Raw genomic sequence first — 25,387 nt, forward strand, 5'->3', positions numbered from 1 at the left:
GAAAAGCTTTTAAAAAGCCCCTGGTGTTTTCCCCCAAACGAGGATTGTAGGTTTAATAAATCAACAAATGCCTAAGGGGGAGATGGGAACTGATAAAACCCCTCCCCTGTCCCCCCAAAATCCCAAAACCCCGGGGTTTCCCCCTTTTGAACTACTTTGGGGCAGGGGCATTTTGATATTTAAAAGGGGGGAAAAAAACCTTCCCTCCCCAAACTAGGGGGGCCCTGTTCGGGTTTTTGGAAAGTCCTGTCAAAAGTTGGGAGGGCCGCTGGGCCAAATCTTTTGGGGTTCCCCGGGTCGGGCATGGCCCCGTCCTCCTCCACTTTGCGCCCTAAGTTTGGAAGGACGGGGCGACCTCCCCCGGGCCCCCCCGCCAGCTCCACACCCCTTAAACCGCGGACTTACCCAGACGTGGGCGGGAAAAGACCCGACCTTGGGGGGTGTCAGTGAACCCCAAGGCCTCGGTTGGGGCCAACATTGGAGCCGGGTTTTGGAAACCCGTATTTTTCCCAGGAAAAAGGCTGGTGGGCGGATAAAGGGCCTGGGTTGGGGATTGAAAAAGGATAGTCCGGGGGCCCACCCCATTGTTGAAGCCTGGGGAATTTGGGGTTCAAATGACGTTAAAATCCCAAATTTGGTTTTCCAACCGGGGGCATCCCCGAGGCGGGGGTTCAATACCTGACGGGGCGGAAAGGGTCGCGGGTTCCAACGGATCAAGGAAAAAACCGCTTTTGGGCCCCTGGCGGCCCGGGGGTATGGGTTCCCCCCGGGTTGGGGGGGGCTCCAGAAACCTTTCAGCGCTGGGGGCGTCCCGCCTCCCTGGTACGTGTGTTCCCCTTGGGGTCCTTTCCCCTGGAAGGAAACCCCAGCAGCCCCAAAGCGGTGGGACGGGGCCCCGGGCCCGGGATTAACCAAAGTCGGGGTTGGGGCCCTTTTAGGGCCCTGGGGGTTTTAAACGTGGCCCCAATGTCAAAATTGATGTTGACCCTCCGCAACCAGGGGGGTCAAACCTTTTCGGCGGTTTTTTCCGCCGGTTTGCCGGTTTTTGGGGAAGGGGCGTTGTTTTAAAAAAAAAGGGGAAACGGCAGGACTGAAAAACACGTTTTGGTGACGGCCCCGGCCCTTTTTTTGTCCCCTTTTTTTTTTTACCCGGGGAACCCCAGGCCTGGGCCCCGGGTCCGTTTTTGGGCCCCCATTTTCCCTGAGGGGGAAACTGGGACGGGGACCGGTATCCGGTGGGGGGGTCGGCTTGGGCCGGAAAATTACCTTTGGGGGAATTACCCTTTCAGGCCCCACAGGCATGCTGGGGTGTGGCAGAGTGCACTGACTCTTTTCTCCTTTGCCTGTAGACCATCCCGGGATTTCACCTGGATCTCCTGACATCACTTCGGGACTGAGCCAATGGAACTCGCCACACCAGCTCCAGTCCCTCTGATGTCACCTCCGGCTACTGAGCCAATGGTGGAAGACCACGTGCCAGATCCATACGACCTCACTTCCTGTCTCCCCTTTAAAACCTGCCCCCTTTCCTTTGTTTCCTCAGTCTTGTTTTGGACTCGGTTGTATGCACTTCAGTGCTCTGTATTTTTACAAGAAAAACGACTTTGCAGCCAGGATACCACAATATACGGGTGGCTGCCCCAACTCTTTATCTGTCCATGTCTCGTTCTTGTGACAATATGTAGATATATATATATGTAGATTTGTATATATATGTATATGTATATATATGTATGTGTGTATATGTGTATATATATATAACTGTATATATATATGTGTATAGATGTGTATATATATATATATTTATTTATATATATGTTTATATGTATATATATGTTTATATATGTGTCTGTGTGTGTGTATATATATATGCCAGCAACACTCATATCAATGACAAAACAATTACATTAACAATCATCTTACGTTATTTTTAAAATGTTTGCTTTTCTTTTCATAACTTCTTTAACACACTACTTCTCCTCTGCGAAGCTCGGGTATTCTGCTAGTATATATATATATATGACAACAACACTCATCACTTACAACAGTGACAAAACAATTATGTTACGTTATTTTCAAAATGTTTCCTTTTCTTTTTCATTGCTTCTTTAACACACTACTTCTCCGCTGCGAAGCGCGGGTATTTTGCTATTCCATTATAAAGCTCATACAGAATCATTTACCTTCACAAGGTAACATACTTATTTTCTGTAGAGGATTGCAAGTAACTCACTAGAAGTAAGTGACTTGAATATAAACTAAAATAGGCAGTTTTATGACTGAAGACAAAATGTTTATTAACAGCTGAAAATATTTTTCAGGCCTATTTTTCTATTTTATCCATCAGCAGGTCTGACGTGGGCACTCTTTTACCCAGAAATTGTACCAGCACTACACCTGTTGTTCATCCAGTATCTTTATAGTAAACGATAAAAAAATATATTGTATTAAACACTAAATTGATCATTTTTCAACTAATCCAATGTTTAACAATTTGACAGTGACAATATTTTAAGTGGTTCCCTAGAAAACAACTAAATAGAGATTCTACTGTACTTTGTGTATACAGAATAAAGTATGTGAAGTTGGCAACATAAAATGCAATTTCACTGTAGTGCGATTAATTGAACATAATAATTGTAAGTACAATATCAAAATCAATAATCATCAATTATAAATGTTGTGGTAAACGTACACCCCTAGGTATCTGGTACCAATAACATTCTATTTTGTAAATGATTTTCTCCATATGACACTACTTATGTGAAATAAACATCAGAGTTGTGGTCTTGCCTCATTCAATTAGGAAAAGGTCAATTTTGGTAATCTTTTAGTAGCAGTAAGTACATAAGACTCCTCAGTATCCACATCACAGAAGACCTGACCTGGTCCAAACACATTGATACCTTGGTAAAGAATGTACAACAACGTCTTTACCACCTCAGATGCCTCAGGGATTTCAAGCTGTCCTCCCAGATACTAAAGAACGTCTACAAATCCACCATCAAAAGTATCTTGACATGAAGTTTTACCACCTGGTTTGGAAACAGCACACAGCAGGGCTGTAAGGCTCTGTAGCGACTGAAGTAGTCATCTGCATCCATAACTGGATATGTACACCCAAAGTTCCAGGACAACACCACCAACCAATGTTGGACAAGGGCAAAGAACATTTTTCATGACACCAGCTATCCCAACAATGTTCACTTTTCTATGCATTCAGGTAAAAACTACTGCTACCTGAAGACTAGTTCAGACAAGTTGAAGAGAATTTTTTTCCCACAGTCTACCAGCATGTTGAATAAGGAAAGTGTCTAGTATTACATGATGCCCTATTGTTAACTCTCTTACATTCAGTTATTTAAGTTACTATTTTTAGTTATTATTTATTATTTATCACATATTTATAATTATATTAATGATTTTTTTATATTTCATGTATAAGTCATGTATCATTGCTATTGTCCTTTTATATTCTTCTTAAAGGCACAGCCAATGGAGTTAAGCAACTAGGCATTTCGCTACATATTATAGTGTATGTATAATTTGCATTTTACAAATGCAATTTAAAATTTGAATTTGAATAAGAGAATTTGAAACAAAAATGTTACAAACACTATTTTTTCCATAAATATTGGTACTTCACAACAAATATACGGGGGGTAACTATAGCCTCAGGTTAGGGAGCAAACTTATGTCTCTTTAATAATTTGTGAAAACATGCGTCTTTAATATTGGTGAAAAGGTGGTTGTACTTATATAGTAAAAATGTTTTGTTTTTTTACACAGAAGCCACAAAAGGTGGAAGAATTTTGTTATACCACAAAATCATTTTATTTAGAGTCTAGTTTCTGCACTATAAAAACCTATGTTGCCTGATAACATAATAAAAAAAAAAAAAAAAAGCAAAGGAACTTAACATGAACTATTGGTTCTAAATTGTTGTAATGAGTGTGTGTGCGTTAGTTTATCCAGCAATGTAATGGCTGACCCAGACCTGCTCTCGCTCTCTCTGCCTTTGATCCAAAATGTATGCTTACTAATTATTCATGTAACAAAGCCAATATAAAAGAAGGTAAGTCCTCAGTCATTAGCATACGTTACAGGGATGAAGATCTCCATAAAGGACCAAATGAACAAACTTTGGTAAAGTGATACAGTATTTTATGGTGCTGATTGGAAATAAACTTTCAGAATAACTATAGTGTTAAAATGTGTAGCAACTTGTATCTGATTATAGATTTACTTGTACATTGCTGAAACACATGCCACAGTGAATGGTTCTGCCTTTTGATGACAGATGTACTTAGAAGTATAGAGCTGCCAAAAACGGCTGGATTTGATCTCTGCAGAGTTCAGAGCATTCCTTTTATAATGACATACATCTCAATTCGCGTTCTCAAAACGTCAGTAGAAGCAAACAGTGTTTGAACACTAAGCAATGATATCAATGATACTATTATCAAACAACAATTATGTACTCTTACAATGGAATGTACCTTTACATAAAAGCCAAATACTGATTTCTTACTCTGAAGATACAGTTCATGAGTGGTGACATAAAAGAGCTGACTCTCCAACTATTTTATTTCAATCTATCTTGTGTACTTTTGTATAAGCCCAAAGCTATTAAAGATTGTTTAAAAATGTTACTATAAGACAGACAGTTCCATGTTATCTTTGTAATGTTTCTTAAAATATACAGCTTTCCAAATTTTTAATTGCAACAAAGGCTGGGGAAAAATAATATCTCTTCTTCAGCTTGAAACGTTTTCTTTATATTAAACAAACGCTTCTTTGTTTTCAACTGATGGGTATCTGCAAGGTCACTTGTAACTCAAGAATGTTATTTTTTATTTAAGTTGTGTTACTCAAAGTTCACAAAAGGAATCATTGTCTCTAGTCTATAATGTCTACTGTTCACCATCAAAAGAACAGCACTCCAGTGTGTAAGAAAATAAATAAGCATTTGCTAGGGTTCCAGAATGTTAAAATAATACTCCAGACAGAACTTTAATATGTGCAAATTGGTAATGCAACACATTTAATAAAAAGAATGTGTGAAATGTACTATAAATAAAACAATTACTTTCCATCAAAGGAAGAAAAACTAACTTTTGGAATTTGAGTTATCTTACACTTAAGTGTTCTGTTCTCCTGACTGTTTTCCATAAAAGTGACTTTCACTTGTGCTTCTAATAGTTAGATAATCAAAATTCATGTTGTTTGGCAAAACCTACTCATAATTAGCAATAAAACTGCTCATACACTGTTTACTAATATGGTAAAGCACATTGAAAGCCCCCACTGCCTTTTAATTAATAGATGTAAAGTGTGAACATTAAGAACTGAGCAGCATCATATATACAAGTAACCCATATCTTTTTCAAAAAGCTCTTGACTGGTTGGTTTGTTTTTCTTTTCAGTCACCCTTAAATTTGTGTTACCTTGTCTTTAGTTAATCTTCTACCACAGAATTATTTTTGGCTACACATCTACTTTTGGTTCTGGCTTTAGAACTAGTACTAGAAGAAGAGGCATTGGCTCTCCCTGTGACATTGAAGTGGATAAGCATATCAGGGATTGAATGTATGGATGGTTGGATTTTAGAAATGTGCTCAAATCTCCCACAATATTGAATCTGTGAGAATCATGAAACAGAAACAGAAACATAGGCCCCTTTAAGATCACTCTCATTTCTAGTTGCTGGTTGAGAAGGAGTAAATGCATATGGTGGCATAAAGTGAATACTGGGATCAGCTGATAATGCAAGCCTAATAAACAAACTCTTCACTCCCCTGTATTGTATAAAGTTGCACAGATTGGTCAAATACCACTTATATGTATTCATTACTGTTACTATTACTTTATTGCTTGCTTAGCAAGCAGCTGCAAACATTAATTCCACAATGTTTATGTGGCATTTGACTTGCACATGCCCTAGTGCTGGCTAACAGATTTGTGTTGTTAATCAACAAAAACAAACAGAACTGGTCTTTTTTGCATGTGCATATGAGTTTACTATATATGAAATCCCTGCTAAAATCAGTAAGAAAAGAAAAAGTATACATCCCTACCCAGCAACCAGTACATATTTTCCATTTGGCTTTTCCTTCAGCCTCTCCAAGAGAGACAAGTTGACTTTGGCCTTTGTTTTGCCATATACTTCAATTTCATCTTCTAGCAGTCCAATTTCCTTAGCAAGCAAACTTACTGCCTTTGGTGTCTGACTTCGAGAAATTTCAATGTCACTGTAAGAAAAATCAAATCCATTACTTAAAATCTATTGATTTACAAATAGCCTTAAACATTATACTGAACCACTATATATTTAGAACATTCCTCATTCAATATAAAAAAAAAACATACAGAATTATTTGCTGTCAAAATGGTTTCAGATATAGGAATATGCATACTATTAGATAGGAATAATCCCTGAAGGTTTATGGTTTAACCAGTGGCAATGAGAGTCTTTTTGCTAGAATATTATATGAAAAGGTGCAAGTATTAATACATAAAACAAACTGTATTAACTGGCGTCCCCCGGGAAATTTTCTAAGACAATAGGCCTTGGATAAAGTGCAGAGGGTTAATTGGATGTATCAGAAGTACTATATAAGTAACTGAGTTCAAGATGCTAATATTATGAATTCACTGGAGATCCTTACTCTTGAACCTGCTACATACAATTGCACATAAGTAAAACATTCCTACCATAGTGCAATTAATGCTTTTCCTAGTGAATTGGCTTTTGTTGATGGCCATTGCAAAACACAGTTTTAGAGGAAACAGTATTGTTTTGAATTCCAACAGGTAATTAGTATGAGTAAAGGGATTTTTCAGTATAAATATAATTTCATCCTGTAGTAGAGACTGTAAAAATTGTATCCTCAGTCATACATGAATACAGAGCTTTGTTTTATAATCTTGTACCATTACAAAGTTTTATAGGTTTTAGATCAAAAGCAATATACACTGATCACGGTTTCCCTTTAATTTACTACATGCAGTATTGCCATTTACAGGCTACACATTTAAGTAGCCCGTAAAATGAACTGAATGTTTTTAGCACATACATATAAGAACAGGTAAAAAGAAATAATATTGTGAACTATGCACAATGCCCACCTCCTCTATTTATCCGTGGGGGGCCCCTTTAATGAGCTGCGCAAGTGTTTGAACTGACCACAGCATGCCATTGTTGATGGCTTCTATTGTACCCAGGGCTTGAAGTGAGCTGGTACACTATACTAGCAATTGTAACACATCATGGTTTGACCTCAAAAGAGACACTTCAGTTCTTCACAATATGGTATGGATTTTTACACCAAACTATATATATATATATATATATATATATATATATATATATATATATATATATATATATATATATATACAAATATATAGAGGGAGAGAGACAGAGAGAGACGTACAGCTTATAGAGTTTTGGTTAAAGAGGGAAGAGACTCAGAAAGTACTTAGAAAATACACATTTTTGGGTTTCAGTAGGTTGACATTTTGTGAAAAATCAAATTAAAAAGAAAAAAATATTTTAAAATTTTAGTATTTTAAAATTTTAAAGCAATAATTATGCACTGATTGTGAAATTGGTTGTAACTTGTAATAAGTTAACTTATTTACATTCAGTAAATGCATTAATTTGATGGACATACAGGAGTCTGCATGTAAGTACAATACTTTATAAACTCTTGTTTTATTAATTCATATTAATAAAACAATGTATGTGAGAATATTTAAAGCAAATATCAAGCCTAAAAGTAAGAACATCAACAAAAAAGTCCCAATATATACACATAGGAATTTAGCTTATAATAATAATAATTCTTTACATTTATATAGTGCTTTTGTCACTACCCAAAGCACTCTAGTTGAATTTTCTGTTGACAAAGTTAAAATTATACGAAATATGCATGCCACATATATCAAAGATGATTTTTTCCTATTCATCCTGTTTTCATGAAATGTTTATTTTAATGAGCCTTTGTATTTTAAAAGTAAACGCTTAACTCAGCTATGTAATATTTTGTTTACATTTTCTTTATGCCACAGTGTCATTACTCATGCAGTACCTTGTTCAAACCATGCTCTGCCAAGTGGTGTCCACTTGGGGGAGGGGCTTCTGCCCCTAATTTCAGGTATGCAGCCCCTGATCTTTAAAAGCCCTCCCGCCAACCTGTTTAATGCATGTACAATTATGCCTATAGCCCCTGATCTTCTATAGGCTATTGAGCAATATGCCTAGAACACGAAAGCCCCCAATACGTGCAGAAGGTATCAACACCCCGGCTCTGTCTAAATAACTCACGTCTTTTAAGTTTTGCCTTTATCTCTTATTGTTTACCAGCATTCTTACAAAGTTATCCTTTGACCCTTGTCCTTGATGTCAGTCTGTTATGTATTATTGAAAGATATTGCATTTTTAATAACATGCATCTCAGTAAATTGTCACTTTAATGTCATAATTTGCTTGAACATTTTCTATAATATTAAGTGCTTTGGTTTACACTGAATTACTGGCCATTACAAGACCTTCTCATTGTATAGCCTCTCTAACAGAGTAACAGAATACAGAGTATTGGAAATTACTTCAGCATAGGATGGAAAACAAATTGTCAAGTAAAAGCAAGGCTTTATTCAGTGGTAAAGTGAGCAGTAAATAAAATCAATAATTAGTATGTTATTTAGATTTATTCCTTAACCATTTAGCCAGATACAGTACTGTATGTATTTTTTTTTCTGTATTTACATATTTACACAAATGTTTACTCTGAATCTGTATATATATATAACAGCATCTTAGCTTGTGCTAAGAAAAGAAAAATACATTCATTTTTAAATGTAAACATTCAGGGAAAACCTACAAAACAACAGAGAATTGAACATCAAGCAAGATATGTATAATATAACCAACAATTTACTAAAATGCCCTGATACTGAGAGAAACAGAGGAAATAAGGGCATCAATGGGAACAATTCAATATTTGTGGATGATCAAAGATATGCAGAGACCTTTTGGTGGGCAATGACTAAAAAGGGACACTTTTCAGGGTGTATATACAAAATGTATACATATAATGCAAAGCTGACTTTACAGAAAGAATAAAGTTACCTGACACTTTTTTTAATTTGTCAATATTTGTCAATATTTATTAATGTTATATTAACTTCCATGTTCTATCTGCGCTGACAGCATGCTTTATTCAAACAAAGGACACAGCAAAAGAGATTGATGGACAATGCAAATAGCAGCACACTAACCAATAGTGTTAACGGACAACGGAAGACAGGGCGGCATTCTTAACAGGAAACAGAGATGTGATCATGTTGTGAAATGAAAAGAGAAAGTTTGACAGAGTGCAATGGTTAGTAAGTTCTTCGTTATGCTGTTAACTACCCCAAATAAACCTATTTCAATCACAACACTTAAATTACACAACACCCTAAATTGCCTGCCAATAACATTAGCCCTTGGTTGAAAATTTTTCATACAGAAAAGTACTTAGTTAATCATGTTGTACTTCTGATATACCCGTCTAGCCAGTGGTACTATAACTGACACCCATTTTCTTATGAAATTTCCCAGGCAAAGCCAAGAAACAAAGCTATCACAAAAATATGTGGTGAAAACATTATTGGCTACTTGACTAGAATTTTGTTCTACATTTTATTTATTTCTTCCATCAACCTTCTTGGTCACTTTTCTCTCTCCTCCATTTTGTCAAATGGGACAAGTCACATAGCACTCACTTCACTGGATTCAAGAATATTTGTTATCTGAAGTTTGAACTAACAACTGAGCATGCACGATGAGTGCCTCTTATATACAGTATTTTATCACTTGATCCTCTGTTGTCAATTTTTTTTTCTTTATTTCTCGTATTAGGAATTTGTTTGTTTTCGCATACCCTGCGACAAACTTGTTAGGAAGGCAGGCTCTATTGTAGGAATGAATCTGGACAGTTTAACATCTGTGGCAGAGCGACAGGCGCTAAGCAAGCTCCTGTCAATCATGGAGAATTCACTGCATACACTGAACTGTGTCATTTCCAGGCAGAGGAGTAGCTTCAGTTACAGACTGTTGTCACTGTCCTGCTCCACTGATAGACTGAGGAGATCGTTCCTCTCCCACACTATACAACTCTTCAATTCCACTTATACAAAGTTATTATCTGTTTTTGCATGCATTTTTATTACTCTTTAATTTAATATTGGGGTTTTTTTGTATCAGTATACTGCTGCTGGATTATGTGAATTTCCCCTTGGGATTAATAAAGTATCTATCTATCTACTCCTTGGGGTTAGAGTGCAGGGTCAGCCATTGTACAGCGCCCCTAGAGCAATTGAAGGTTAAGGGCCTTGCTCAAGGACCCAGCAGAGTAGGATCTCTTTTGGCAGTGACGGGGATTCAAACCGGCAACCTTCGGGATACCTGTGCAGATCCTTAGTCTCAGAGCTACCACTCCACCCAATGTATGGTGTTTTATCCATTGTCTGTTTTTAAAGTATTATATTATCACCATCAGTGGAGGATATGCCAAAGAGAAATCTTCTTGACCACATAACACAAACATGAATTATGTATGTACAAGAGAAATTAGCTTGAATTACTTTTATCTACACTTTACTGTTTCTTAAATAATCTGTTTTCAAACTATTGCGTCAGTGAAAGCTTGACTATTTTACGTATAATTAAAACTTACTTCACCTTTTTATTGAACTACACACATACTAGAATTTGCAATCACCCTGAGTGTACTAGCATTGCAGAGTTTAATACCACAACACAAACTGCATTAATATGCATTTGTGAAAGTCCTTCAATTACCCTATGACAGCAACATGTGCTTTCTACAGTCAAACACACAGCAATCAACTACACCCTAAAAACAAAAAAAGGAAAAAAAAAAACCCTAATTTAAAAGTTATATCTGAATGCAAAATCTTGACTTAAAATTGAACTCATTTGTACCTTCTGTTATGTGTCAAGTTCAGCTTATGTGTTCTATTTTTGTTTTTGTCATTTATGAATTATTACTTTCATAATTTGATGTATTTTCTGTTATGTTTGTAATGATGAGATGTCTTTTTAAATGTGCCACCATTCTGTGAGTTCTGTGGGTAGTTTCCCAAGTGGTGGGACCACCCTGATGTCAGTGCTCCTCAGCTATCACTCTTTCTATTTGAGTCCAGAGGTAAGAAGATCAGGCAATGTTTCATTCTGGACTTTTTTAAGTAATTTTATGAATACTGTTTTTTCCTTTCTTTGCTGTTTTTTTTATCTTTGGACTACTGTTGTATTTTGTCTTCTGGGTTAATATTTTGGGATTTATTTGCTTTATGATTGCCTTTTTAGGTAATTCTTTGTTTCTTTTTTGAGCTTTTCTTGTTATTTCTTTACTTATAAATGTTTTTTTATTTATAAAAAATCCAAGGTCCCTTTTGGTCATAAGCTAAAGTTTTCATCTGTTTCTCACTCTTGTGAGGCATTTCAGAATATGTTTGTTTTCCAATTTTGTGGGGCCTAGTCAAGCAGATGCCTCCTGGTGGCAGTTAGTTAGTTAGCCTATTCTGGGCTAGTCAGTAAAGGTCCTGTCCTGCCTTTATGGTGTCTTTGGAGGCCTCATTCTCATTTTCATCAAGTTTGAGACTCCCTCATATAACACCTTCAAATTTTCTAAATCATTGCTTTAAGGATTAAGTATATATTAATATGGATATAGTACTTTTTTAAATGTCCATTAGTTTTGCCCTATAGCTAATACCCAGCCAAATTAATTTTCTTGCAACATTCAGTTTATTCTCTTAAACCAATATATAGGTTTCCAAGCAACAGTATTCAATGTTTCCTTAAAAGGGATGGTTCAAGAGGAAGGGCAACCCACAATCAAACAAACTTCATTAATTTATGCTTGGCAAATCACTTTCTACATCTGTTTGCATTTTCTGTGTCAGTACTACAGCCTAAAACCCCTGCTTCAGTAAGGGTTTATTCTAACTGCCATAACCAGTGCAGGCTATAATATTCTCCTAAGGGGGTTCACCACAAAATTAAGTTCATACACTGTATTGACTCTAATTTCTCCACTACCAATACAGAGGTTAGCTAAAATACTAACTTTTTCATTCAGACTGGCTCTCTAAAAATATTTCTTTTTAAAATACTTCATAATTAAAATTTTTGGTAGGATGTGTTTTGCCAAAAATCTTTTTAAATATCAGACTTTACTTCATGTTTGTTATTCAAACACACAGAACATACACAATACTTTAAGTTGGGTAACAGCAATTTAAAAAATCCAACATGTTCTACTTTTAATACAGCTCTGTCTAATTTGCTTGTTGAAGCTTTCTACTAAAAATGGGCTTGTCAAAGCCATTACAGCATATGGATTCATAATTGAATAATCTGACAAAATACAATATCCAAAAATATGTTAACTTAAAACAATGAAGTTGTAGTGTTTCTTGAAGATCAGAATACTTTCTTAACACACTCATGCACATTAGGGACTTTTGCTGAAGGTAAATATTAAAAACTTGGAAAATATTTGCAAGGTATTACTCAAAATGTAGGAAATTCAATAAGCACAAAGTAAAGCAGAAAATTTTGCAAAACCATTATTTCTGCCTGCTTCGATTACACAGCAGCCAACTTACCTTGGTACTGGAGAGAGTGGCTGGAGCTTCAAACACCGGAGATTCCACTGTTTGTACTGTTGCCCATTAAGCCACCTGCGGCTTCCTTCCACTGCATTCTGTAAGGTTATACAGAAAGCAGCTATTATAGTCAATTAAATATTTTCCTAGCCAAAACCCTATTATTATCTAAGGTACTCAGTTTCAGTTGGGATCTTGAAAAATTCATAAAATGAATTCCCAAACCTAGACTTTATTTCATGATTACCAGTAGTATGAATAGAGAAAGTCTCAAATGATATTTTTCATAGATATATTTCTTCTTCTTTCAGCTGCTCCCGTTAGGGGTTGCCACAGAGGATCATCTTATTCCATACCTTTCTGTTCTCTGCATCACCTGCATGTCCTCTTTCACCACATCCATAAACCTTCTCTTAGGCCTTCCTCTTTTCCTCTTGCCTGGCAGCTCGATCTTTAACATCCTTTTCCCAATATATCCAGCATCTCTTCTCTGCACATGTCCAATCCAAAGCAATCTCGCCTCTCTGACTTTGTCTCCCAACCGTCCAACCTGAGCCAACTTTCTAATGTACTCAATGCTAATCCTGTCCATCCTCGTCACACCCAATGCAAATCTTAGCATCTTTAATTCTGCCACCTCCATCTCTGTCTCCTGCTTTCTGGTCTGTGCCACCGTCTCCAACCCATATAACAAAGCTGGTCTCACTACTGTCCTGTAGACCTTCCCTTTCACACTTGCTGATGGCCGTCTGTCACAAATTATTTCTGACATTCTTCTCCATCCATTCCACCCTGCCTGCACTTTCTTTTTCACCTCTCTTCCACAATCTCTGTTACTCTGTACTGTTGATCCCAAGTATTTAAACTCATCCACCTTCGCCAACTCTACTACCTGCATCCTCTCCATTCCACTGACCTTCCTCTCATTCACTTACACGTATTCTGTCTTGTTCCTACTGACCTTCATTCTTCTCCTCTCTAGAGCATATCTCCACCTCTCCAAGGTCTCCTCCACCTGCTCTCTACTCTCGCTACAGATCACAATGTCATCAGCAAACATCATAGTCCAAGAGGATTCCTGTCTAATCTCAGCCGTCAACCTGTCCATCACCATTGCAAATAAGAAAGGGCCCTTCTATAATCCCACTTACACGCTGAATGCATCCATCACTCCTACCACAGACCTCACTAGTGTCACACTTCCCTCGTACATATCCTGTAAAACTCTTACATACTTCTCTACCACTCCCAACTTCCTCATACAATACCACAACTCCTCTCGAGGCACCCTGTCATATGCCTTCTCCAGGTCCCCAAAGACACAGTTCAACTCCTTCTAGCCTTCCCTATACCTCTCCATCAACATCCTCAGAGCAAACATTGCATCTGTGGTGCTCTTTCTTGGCATGAAACCATACTGCTGCTCACTAATCATCACCTCCCTTCTTAACGTAGCTTCCACTACTCTTTCCCATAACTTCATGCTGTGGCTCGTCAATTTTATCACCTTGTAGTTACTACAGCTCTGCACACCCCCCTTATCGTTGAGAAAAAGTCAATTTGTTTTAAAATTCAATCACTGTTAAAACATTATCTTCTAAATTTAATCAGAGGGCAAATATACAATCATATATAAAAATATACAAGCATATATTTTTTTAACTCATTCATGATTAAATAGGTGAAACAGTTGGCCTGAAGAGAACCTTCATTGTAAATCAATTTAAAACAAGGATCACTAGATAACCTATTATTATAACTGAAAATCTGAATTTAACTCCAAAAGTAGGACTCCATAAGGAAATACAAACAAAATAAGAGAAGACAGCCCTCTGTATACTGCATACCAATGAAAACACCAATTCATCCGTCCATCCATCCATCCTTTTCCTCTTATCCGGGGTCGGGTTGCGGGGGCAGCAGCTTAAGCAGAGAGGCCCAGACTTCCCTCTCCCCGGCCATTTCTTCCAGGAGAATCCCAAGGCGTTCCCAGGCCAGCCGGGAGACATAGTCCCTCCAGCGTGTCCTGGGTCTTCCCGGGCCTCCTCCCGGTTGGGCGTGCCGAACACCTCACCAGGGAGGCGTCAGGAGGCATCCTGATCAGATGCCCGAGCCACCTCATCTGACTCCTCTCGATGCGGAGGAGCAGCGGCTCTACTCTGAGCCCCTCCCGGATGACTGAGCTTCTCACCCTATCTTTAAGGGAAAGTCCAGACACCCTGCGGAGGAAACTCATTTCAGCCACTTGTACTCGTGATCTCGTTCTTTCGGTCACTACTCATCAAGGTTATTATAGTTAACGAAAACTAAAATCAAAACTAAAACTATTATTAAAAAAACATTTTCGTAAACTGAAATAAAATAATTAACAAAACCGAAATGAAAAACTAAAACTAAACGAAACTATTAAAGTAGCTGGAAAGACTAACTGAAATAAAATAATAATTTACTAAAATATTTTTAGTTTTCGTTTTTGAATGAATATTCTTGCCGTTAGTCTTTAACCCTTGTACGTTTTTAAAACCGAAAGTCATCTACCATGAGCCATCCGCACATATTTATCCAGTGAACAGCGGCTCGTGATGGAGGGTGGCTGTTCACACAGCATTTGCAGTGACAGAGCAAACTGAGTGCGGGTGCGTAAAGCGTGAGAAATAGAAAGTGATTTGCGTGCTTGTTGTATATCAAGATGCAATTTAAACGGCTGAAATCAGAATGTGCTGGTCAACAGAAAAATCACGAATGAGTAACGTTTCAGTTTATTTCTCAGGTGTCTGCTTTTTGTTGATAGCAATTCACCTGCCACTTCGCACAGAAGAAATCGTATACGAAGTATAGAGAAAGTATAGTAATCATGAAAAATTCGACCTTGATATTTTGATGAATCTTGACGTTATAGACCTCCCAGAGTCCAACAATACTGTTTTTTGGAATTTTGTGTGTATGCGCGTGCGTGTGTGTGTATAAACATGATACAACTAGATAGATGGATGGATTTTGACATGTGGTTTTTACACCACAATTGTAGTTCTGTATTAACTTTTGGGCCAAATTCATCACCTGGAAGTGGTACTTTACCTAAACACATACTCAATTTTTTTTTTTTATGCAGCTGCAGAGTCCGATTTATTCAACTTTACTTTTATAATAATTGTTCAATATATTATTAATTTGATTTGTTGTTGATGGTTCCTTAATGTACATAATATAAAATTATAATCATTGTCTTGCAGTTTACTCCTTTAAATATCCATCCCCATATCTGAGTATACAAAAAAGTCGAGGGGAGACCACTCCCAGTTTTAGAAAATAAAACAGCACTGATCGAGAGACTGACTAGGTAATCATATAAGATCAGCATATTGTTGCTGACCAATCACTTTTTCTTTAAAAACATCTTTTAACAACGAAGCGATACAAACAAAGGTAGAGAGTCTGCCAAGTGATAAAAAACTAAACATACTAATGGGTTTTTGTATTTATTCCATATTTATTAATTTATCTTTTTTAGTTCATATTCACACCTCAAAATACCTGATATTATGAAAGTAATCCATTAGCAGAATTATATTTTAAAATATTTGTCTCCCTTTTTTCAATGTTTTTCTCTCTCTCTCTCTCTCAAAATATAGTTGAAATATCATATTCTTTTTGTTCTTAACATCAGCCTTATCACATATATTGCATACCAGGTATTTTTCCTGCCTTACATCCAAACCTGCTGCGGTAGGCTCCAGGTTTTCTGCAAACCTACTCTGGATAAACAGGTTTAGATAATGTATATTTTGTTCTTAATCTCAGATGCTGTCTCTGTTGTTTTATGCCTGTCCATACTCTTATTACCTGCTCTTGCCCTGCTCATTATGGGTTTACTGTTCTTATGGTGGGCTATTCAAGTCTCACTGCCCCTAACCTTGACACTACATGCTTGTTGTTCTTTGTTTTCCTCAATACAGCTAGGTGGGGTTTGCACACTGATTCAAGCCTAAGAGCCCTGTTCTTCCTAAGCCCCTGTGATTTTCATGAGAAATTTTTTTCAAAATTATAAAATTGTGTGAAATTGTTCATATTCAGTATCTAGTTTTAATTATGCTTGTTTTTATCAGAGAAAACCAAAACCAGATAGTAAATCAGGCAGTGTACTAAGCTTCCACTAACATTAAACTCATATCCAAATCTGTTAAGTGTATAGATCTGTCTGATTGTAAAACAAAGCTAACTCTGTAGGAGCTCCATGTTATAATTACTAAAACTAAAACTGAAACTAATATATATAAAAATAAAATAGAAATGTCTTTGTGAAATAAAAACTAAACTAAAACTAAAAATACACGATGAAGGAAAACTAAAACTAAACTGAATTTCCAAGTAAGGTCAGAAAAAATATAGAAATAAAAACTAATATAAAAAGGCAAAACTATAATAACCTTGCTACCCATAGCTCATGACCATAGGTGAGGGAAGGAACGTAGATCGACTGGTAAATTGAGAGCTCTGCCTTATGGCTCAGCTCTTTTTTCACCACGACAGACCAATGCAGAGCCCGCATCACTGCGGATGCCGCACCGATCCGCCTATTGATCTTATAGTCCATTCTTCCCTCACTCGTGAACAAGACCCCAAGATACTTGAACTCCTCCACTTGGGGCAGGATCTCTCCCCCAACCCTGAGGGCACTCCACCCTTTTCCGGCTGAGGACCATGGTCTCGGACTTGGAGGTACTGATTCTCATCCCAGCCGCTTCGAGAAATGTGTTTAAGAGGGGCTTGTTGTCTAAAAGAGCAATTTGTTTAAAGAATTCCTCATCATTCCTTAACAAAACTTTCCAGCTCCTGAAATTTCTGTGGATTCTGTATGTCTGCTTAAGAACGAGGAAAAAAAACTTTTAAAATATTGGTTTGAGCAGTTAAAATGAAAGAAAAATAAATTTAGAAGTGCATATGTCCACTTAATTTGACACTGTGTTTTCTTATTGTAGATTAAGTGCCTTCTGCCTTCTTATTGTAAAAATGAATAACACTCAATGAATCTGTGTTTTCTTTGTTTATTTGTTTCTCCTTTACATATGTTTGGATCCTTCAAAGCAAACAACATTCAGCATTTTTTTTACTTGAGGTAGTTCACTATTTTGCAATGTTTATAAACTAAAAAAAATAAAGTATTTCCTTTTCCCTTGTTAAAAAATGAACAGCTACTCAAGCCAATTCTTCAGTTTTACACCTAGTAAATACTACTACATCACTATTAATCAAGAATCATAATATCCTATCTATGTAACTTACAGTGTGCTTGCACAAAAACTAATTCAAAGGAAACATCCATGTCATAAACCTAAAAGACATACTCTGCTCTTTCTTGCTGCTGTATAGTTCTTGTATTTACAACACAACCTATTCCCATATTACTTGCCACTTTCGATGTGAATGTTATTTGAAAATGATAAACCTCTGTTGCTGTATTTTAGAGATCTGGCATCAAACTCTCTGTATTTAAAACCAATTACAGTATACCCCTTCCTGTTAGAATGAAATAATATGGATAAAGATGGTGGTATTATTCATGCATTTGATTTTTTAAACAGCAGCCACATTAAACTAAAAACTAATGAAAAACTAATATTTTTTTTGTTAGTAGCTTAGTAATGCATGGGATTTTAAGTCAGTTGCAGACACTTTGAAAAAAGTATATACAACAATTCTTATAAAACATATAAAGGGTTTGTTAGTACTGATGGATGTTACAGTATGAGTTATAATGAATGTATGTTCAAGAAAGGGAGTACTTTAAGGTAGCCCAGAATTTGAACTGGCCAAAAATTTGTTGGTCATTTTAACATGTACAAAATCCTACATTTTCCAAAAACTGTTAAATAAGTGTTCTCCAATGGTGAGGGTTGAAAGAGTGAAAATGGTCATGAGCAAAGCGTAATCTAAATTAAAAGTTAAATTACCTGCATTCGAAGAGCTGCAGAAAGTGGGCCAACTCCCCAGTCCATGAAATGATTTGTTTCTTGATTGTTAGGTTTTTCTAAGAGAGAGAGAAATTAAAATGACAATTTACTTGTGTTTTTAAAGGAATGATATTAACCATACAACCATTTTCAAAGCCAAATCAATCAAATACAATTAAGGTTTTACAAGAACTATTAACTAAGACAATTCAATAGTTTCCTTACGCACAATGCAGAAAATGGGGCAGTCTTTGATACCCAAAGGAACTGGGGCCCAGTGCAGAAAATACTAAAGAAGCACCGCTGCCACCAGAAAATAAATCATCACTGTTCAACTGTCAGCAGACATTTAATCTAAGACACTAAAAAGAACTGCTTTCCAGCTTAATTGAGTCAGCCCAGGACACTTTAGATTTTACCAGATATGAACCATAATTAGATTTTTTCACATGTTGTTCATCCTACTTGATAGAGAAAACAAAATCAAAATTTTAATACTATACTATTTTCATTTATACAGTAAGTTCCATACTGAGATATATTGTTCTCTATATATAAATATAGTACATGAATGAAACTAAAAATACCTAAAGTGGCCTATTTTAGCTTGATAAATCCAATATTATGTATGTAATAACATAACATAAGAACCAGTAGTTTGGTAAAGGTATTAAAAAATATTCAATTATACCTCTTTAACAGGAATTACTCATTATAAAATACATGTATACTGTCCAATGTGTCATGTAAACTGACTATGCTTTAATCAGATGTACACTGCAGTTAAATATGTTACCATACAGAGTAGCCTCCTCTGTAGACCAGCTAGACCTCAAAAGTTAATCACTGAAGTTTAAATTCTGTAGCCAGAAACAATCTTTTATTTACCTGCCTAATACTGTATGTGCCTAAAGTCACGGTGCTCTAATGTATGTTTTGTTGTCTCAGCACTACAGTATATCACTTACAAAAGAGAGCTACAACTATAAAAGAAAAGAAAGGAAACAGTTCTATGAAGGAAAAGCTTGGGTGGTATTATTTGCGTTATAATATATGACAGTTTTCCTTAAATTGCTAATTTAAGACTACAAAACACAAATATGGGAATAATACAGATGTATGAAATTACCACCTGATGCAATTTATTGGCTGGGTCCAAAATTCTACCATGGCCCTTTCAGTACATTCAAACTGTGCATTAAAACAAGAAAGCCTTAAAGTGAAACTCAAAATGTATTTATTTTTAATGAAAAGCAGCAGTAGAACCTCCTGTCATCAGAAGCATGCTTACCTTACATCAATATGCTTGGAATCCATAGTAAGATCACTTTATCAGTTATCATTTACTGTTATCAAACATAAACATCAAATGAATCGCATAATCTTTATATATATTTTGTGGCTTCATGATAAATCTTCAACAAATGTTTGCACTATGTATTAGTATGCATACATAATACATAAGGTCTAATGCACAAGGTACATACACTGTCTCAGCTTTTATCTTTTGATATGCACTAAATTTCTATAGAGTCTCTGTGGAAATTCTGTTGGTTTTACTTTGTTAATTACTTTACTAACCTGCCCTATGGCTTTTGCCATCATTACAGTATTTGTCTCAGCTGGTATGGAAATGTCTGGGAATCCCCTAGAAAGACCTAGAATCTTTAGCAGGGGACAGAGAAATTTGGACTGATCTGTGTGGCCTGGTGCCTGGTTTGACAACATGAAATGAGATTTTACATGGTCCTAGGCACTGAGGCAAATTAAGTTAAAATAATTTAAAACAATTTTTGCATGCATAACTACATTAAGGAACAAGGTCAGTATTTTTTCAAGTCAGTTATTTCTTCACTATCGTGCTATATATTAGTCTACCACATTAAATAGGCTACAGTATATGCCAGCTCAGTCTCTTTCGTTGTCCAGACTGCAGTTGTGATTTTTGTTTAGTGTTGAGAATGTCCGAGAAAAAGAAGTTTAAGTTTCAGCGTACAGATAGCTCTACTGTTGAACACCATACTTGTTTTTCATACATTTCATACATTTTCATACATAAGTCTCAATTTAGGTAAGCATGCCTTATATATTTCTGAATTCTGCTTGTGGCAACAAAAGTAAACTGGGAATAATGCTTTTTTCTCACAGATTCTTAGCACTATCTTCTTGAGGTAAGGATGTGTTTCTTGCTAGCTTCTCTGCTTAAAGCGGGCATTATATGTGGAGTTGTGACTACCCTAATCCCCCCCTACCTCGGCACCCCCGTCACTTAGATATACAGTATACTGCTTATAATCCTACTTTTGCCTCTGTAATTATGTTTCTTTAGAGGTTATGTTCTGCCATGCCCTCTAATAAAAAAAAAATGCACACTCAAATCATATGATAATTTTTCCTAAACGACATCCACTGTACCATTACATTCTGTGTTGTTATTTTATATCGCTGAAGGAGTGAGATGCAGTGTGTGGACAACAACACGCATGAGATTCACTGTGCTTTGTATACATAAAAATACACCTGAACTGAACTGATTACACTGCATTGTATTTTTAATATAAGCCTTAGATTTTTGAAATGGTCAAGCCACCTGTATGCTGCTTTTTCCATGGTAAGTCATGCGCACATGCAATAAAAAAAAAAAATACAATGCGTCATAGAGCAAACAAAATAATTGAATTTTTCAATGCATGATAAATAGAGCTTGCTGAAGATATGGTAACAAACTGAAGACATCTTGTTTGAGTGACTAAACTCAGTGACCAATCAGTTTTTAAATACATTTGGAGAACATGGAATGACACCTCTGCAACACCGCTCTGCCTATGCTAAAACATCTGTCCTAAACTTACTAAACTTCAACCTGAATGAACTTAGGTGAATTGGTGTGGCGAAACTGGCCCTATAGTGTATGTGTGTCTATGTGTGTCTGCATGTGTGTATTTGCCCTGTGATGCACTGGCATCCCATCTAATGATCGCTGCTGCCTTGCATTCAATGCCTGCTGGATATCAGGCTCCAACTGCCCTGCAACCCTGCCCTGAATAAGCAGATTAGGAAGATGGATGGTCTATTATTATTACTGTGTCTATAGCAAAGAAAATATATGAAAAGATTAATGGATGGAAGATACTGAGGACAACAATTATGATGATGATGTTATTATTCCATCCATCCATCCATCCATCCATCCATCCTCTTCCGCTTATCCGAGGTCGGGTCGCGGGGTAGCAACAAGCAGAGAAGCCCAGACTTCCCTCTCCTGGCCACTTCTTCCAGGAGAATCCCAAGGCGTTCCCAGGCCAGCCGGGAGACATAGTCCCTCCAGCGTGTCCTGGGTCTTCCCCGGGGCCTCCTCGTCCTTGGACGTGCCCGGAACACCTCACCAGGGAGGCGTCCAGGAGGCATCCTGATCAGATGCCCGAGCCACCTCATCTGAATCCTCTCGAGGCACCCATGGGGCTCGGCCAGGCACAGCCCGAAGAGGTAACGTGGGTCCTTCTTCCCATGGGCTCACCACCTATGGGAGGGGCCAAGGAGGTCAGGTGCAGTGTGAGTTGGGTGGTGGCTGGAGGTGGGGACCTTGGCGGTCTGATCCTCGGCTACAGAAACTGGCTCTTGGGACGTGGAATGATGTTATTATTATTTTTATTAAATTAGAACATTATTATTATCATGAATTTGAACAATAATATTCAGATGTTGTTCCTGCCTTGTGAACTATGATTGGTGGAACAGGCTCTGGCTGTCCCGCGACCCTGCCCTGGGTAAGCAAGTTAGGAAGATAAAAGGATGGTTTATTATCCATTGAGAAAAATACATAAATAAAATATTGGATGGAAGATATTGAGTACAGCAATTATTTAGCTTGAAAAAGTGACATATTCAGTAAGTTTTAAGGCTTTTCTTCAAAATGGGACCCCAGTATCCATTATCTACTCCATATATATATATATATATATATATATATATATATATATATATATATATATATATATATATATATAAAATCCTAAGCCTAAAAGTGCAACATGTGATCATGTGATGTTTTTATGTCACATTTTTTTGTCACGCTTAAAATTGGGCTCATTTTAAAACTTACATATATATGTTTGGTATCATTCTTTTCAGATTTTATCACACTTTAATGTATATGTTGTTAGATTTTCAGATTCTTATTCCGTTTTTAAATTATAAACTAAAAATTCAAGAAAGTTGTGGTTTTTATTTTTGATCGAGTAAACTTTCTTTCACAGGAACAAACTATTAAAAAAATTATCTATTCATAACACCAATGTTTCTATTTAGGAGATTTAGTTAGCTGAAGGTCGAGGTGGGGGGGTTGTTTGCTGAAGGCGCCAGGGAGGCTTGCTCCACTTGTTTCAACTATAAAATGCAAGAGCAGGCTAGTTATTTTTTAAAATGTATAAAACATGCTTCCACTTATAATGAAATTTCAGGTGGCAAACTATTAAATACCATGATGGTGAAAAAATAATGTTGACTTGAAAAATACCATTACGTATTTTTTAAATCTGATAACTAATAATTCTTATGTCAAAATCTTCTGCAATCACTTACAGTTATACTGTGTGAAGTTGTTAAAAGATCTCGTCAGCAGTTGTTCTGGTAATTTTGTCTATAGTTCACTGGAGATATTTTCCTTACTAGATCTGGCCACTGCTGATGACTAAGTGTACCAAAGGTCCCTTTCTTTTCGAAGACTGATTTTCAAGAATTATCCATTCAGCTAGTTCCAAATCATGTGACAAGGTTTCTTTTGAATTGTTTTCTTTTATTATCCAAAATAATTGCTTTTCTTTTATAAGCGTAAGTAAGTCTTTATGCTGGTTTATTACTAATCACAGCAAAAGCAAACACCAAACAGAAAAAAGAAATACTAAATTCAACTCTACACATTCATAACTCCTTAATTGTCAATGCAACAGAAAAGTCAATGACATGGGAACTAAAGAATGCAATGAACTTTTGTAAATAGCAACATAAGTTGGTAAATTGTACTTTAAGAGAGAGCCTAGTAATTATGTATCCAAACAAAATAAAAAGTTAAGTTGTTTATTCTAGATGCAAAAAATAAATCTGCTTATAAAAAGAATCACTTAACCCTGCAAGGAAGCATAAAACCAGTCTGAAATTATTCTTGCTAATAGAAAATCATTAAAATATGTAAGATGAATCAGAAATACAAATTATAAGAATCATAATCTAATATATAAAGCAGAGTCGATGTATGTGTGTATGTTTGTTTGTTCGCTGTACAAATCTGCACCGGGCATCCGATCGCTATCAAACTGGGCATGGGGCTGCATTGTGACCAGTAGGAGGTCATAGGGTATGTTTGGTTGGGAACAATGTCCTTGGTCAAGCGCAGGACACCTTTTGACCGACACAACATTTGCAAAAAGTTCCTGTACTTATCAGCAACAAGATGGTCGAAACGTTAAAACAGACGTTAACAGCGGCACCATCAAGCGGTAGGTTTGGACTACTTCATCGGGTGACTGCTTTTCACTAATATACCCCATGCCACCTAAAAAAAGACGTACAATTAGACAGTCCACTTCAGATGCCAGAAAAAAGTCTATTTCAAGGGTGTCTGAAACACTGCGCAAGACATGAACATGTTTCCATACCAGGCATTACGCTGATTCCGAATGATTTAACCTTTGATTTGAAACGGCTACAATTTCCTGTTCGTTTGGCTTTTGCTATGTCAATTAATAAGGCTCAAGGGCAATCACTGCAAGTTAAAGGCATCAATTTGGAAATTCCATGCTTTTCACACAGACAACTCTACATAGCGTGTTCTACAGTGGATAATCCTCAGAATGTGTTCATTTTCGCACCACAAGGCAAAACAAAAAATATACTGTATCCAAAGCCTCTAAAATGACCACTTATATTACCTATTACAATAAAATGTCAATCAGAAAAATGTTGGTTCGATTTCTATGTTCTGTTTCTTTCATTTGGGAAATTTACCAGTTATAGATTCCTGGGCAACGTCGGGTACTCCTGCTAGTACAACATAAAGAAACTGAGTCCTTTCCCAAAACTGATAAATTTCTTGCCATGTCCCGCGTGTTAAAATTTGGCCAATGAAGTCTGTAAAAATCCTACTTTTAATCCAGCAGTAAGTTTGCTATCACAGTCTGCAATGTTCAACTGTCTGCAGTTAAGCATAAGTAGCTAAAGCCTGTTGGGGTTGTCTAAACCTTACAAAATGGTGGCACTGACTTATTAGATTGTTTATTGTGCATTCAATATAGGTCTGTAATTTTAAGATAGTTCACCATATTTATTATGCTTTTAAATCAAGAGTGATTAATGCAAGGAGAAAGAATTACTGTTCAGTTAGGTATGTTTCATCATAAATTCAAAAATAACTCCCAGAAAGTAAGATAAAGTTTCAGCTGCATACACAGACATGTCAAGTGGTAAAGAAATTGGCTAATTGGCTGGACTTTTTTTCCTACAAGCAAAAAAATACCACTTAAGCCAGTGATAGCAAGAAGGCAGAGGCAGAAGTCACATACTCTGCACATCCCTGCTGTGGGGCATAATCGGATAGAATATTCATGAAGCACATATTAGTCTGCCTTGCCACATCTCTGTGAGGTGATTTTCTTATTATATGACAATACTGGATTTTCAATGCAGCAGTGTGCCAGGGCACCACTGTATGTAGCAGAGGAAATTTTACTAAATTCCAATTATATTAGACACTAAAGATG

At 36.6% G+C, this 25,387-nt stretch overlaps 1 protein-coding gene across 1 annotated transcript in view; it reads right to left on the reverse strand.

The window, feature by feature from the left end:
* mthfd1l (methylenetetrahydrofolate dehydrogenase (NADP+ dependent) 1 like) overlaps positions 1–25,387 on the reverse strand; it is a 400,198-nt gene that overhangs the window by 298,128 nt on the left and 76,683 nt on the right. The window contains exons 9-11 of the mRNA XM_039747812.1: positions 18,633–18,709; positions 12,682–12,779; positions 6,078–6,251 (exon numbers count right to left, since the gene is read on the reverse strand). Coding sequence (XP_039603746.1) covers positions 6,078–6,251; positions 12,682–12,779; positions 18,633–18,709 — 349 coding nt within the window. The remainder of the gene's footprint in view (positions 1–6,077; positions 6,252–12,681; positions 12,780–18,632; positions 18,710–25,387) is intronic.

This window comes from Polypterus senegalus, chromosome 3 (assembly GCF_016835505.1).
Source record: "Polypterus senegalus isolate Bchr_013 chromosome 3, ASM1683550v1, whole genome shotgun sequence".
Lineage (NCBI taxonomy): Eukaryota > Metazoa > Chordata > Cladistia > Polypteriformes > Polypteridae > Polypterus > Polypterus senegalus.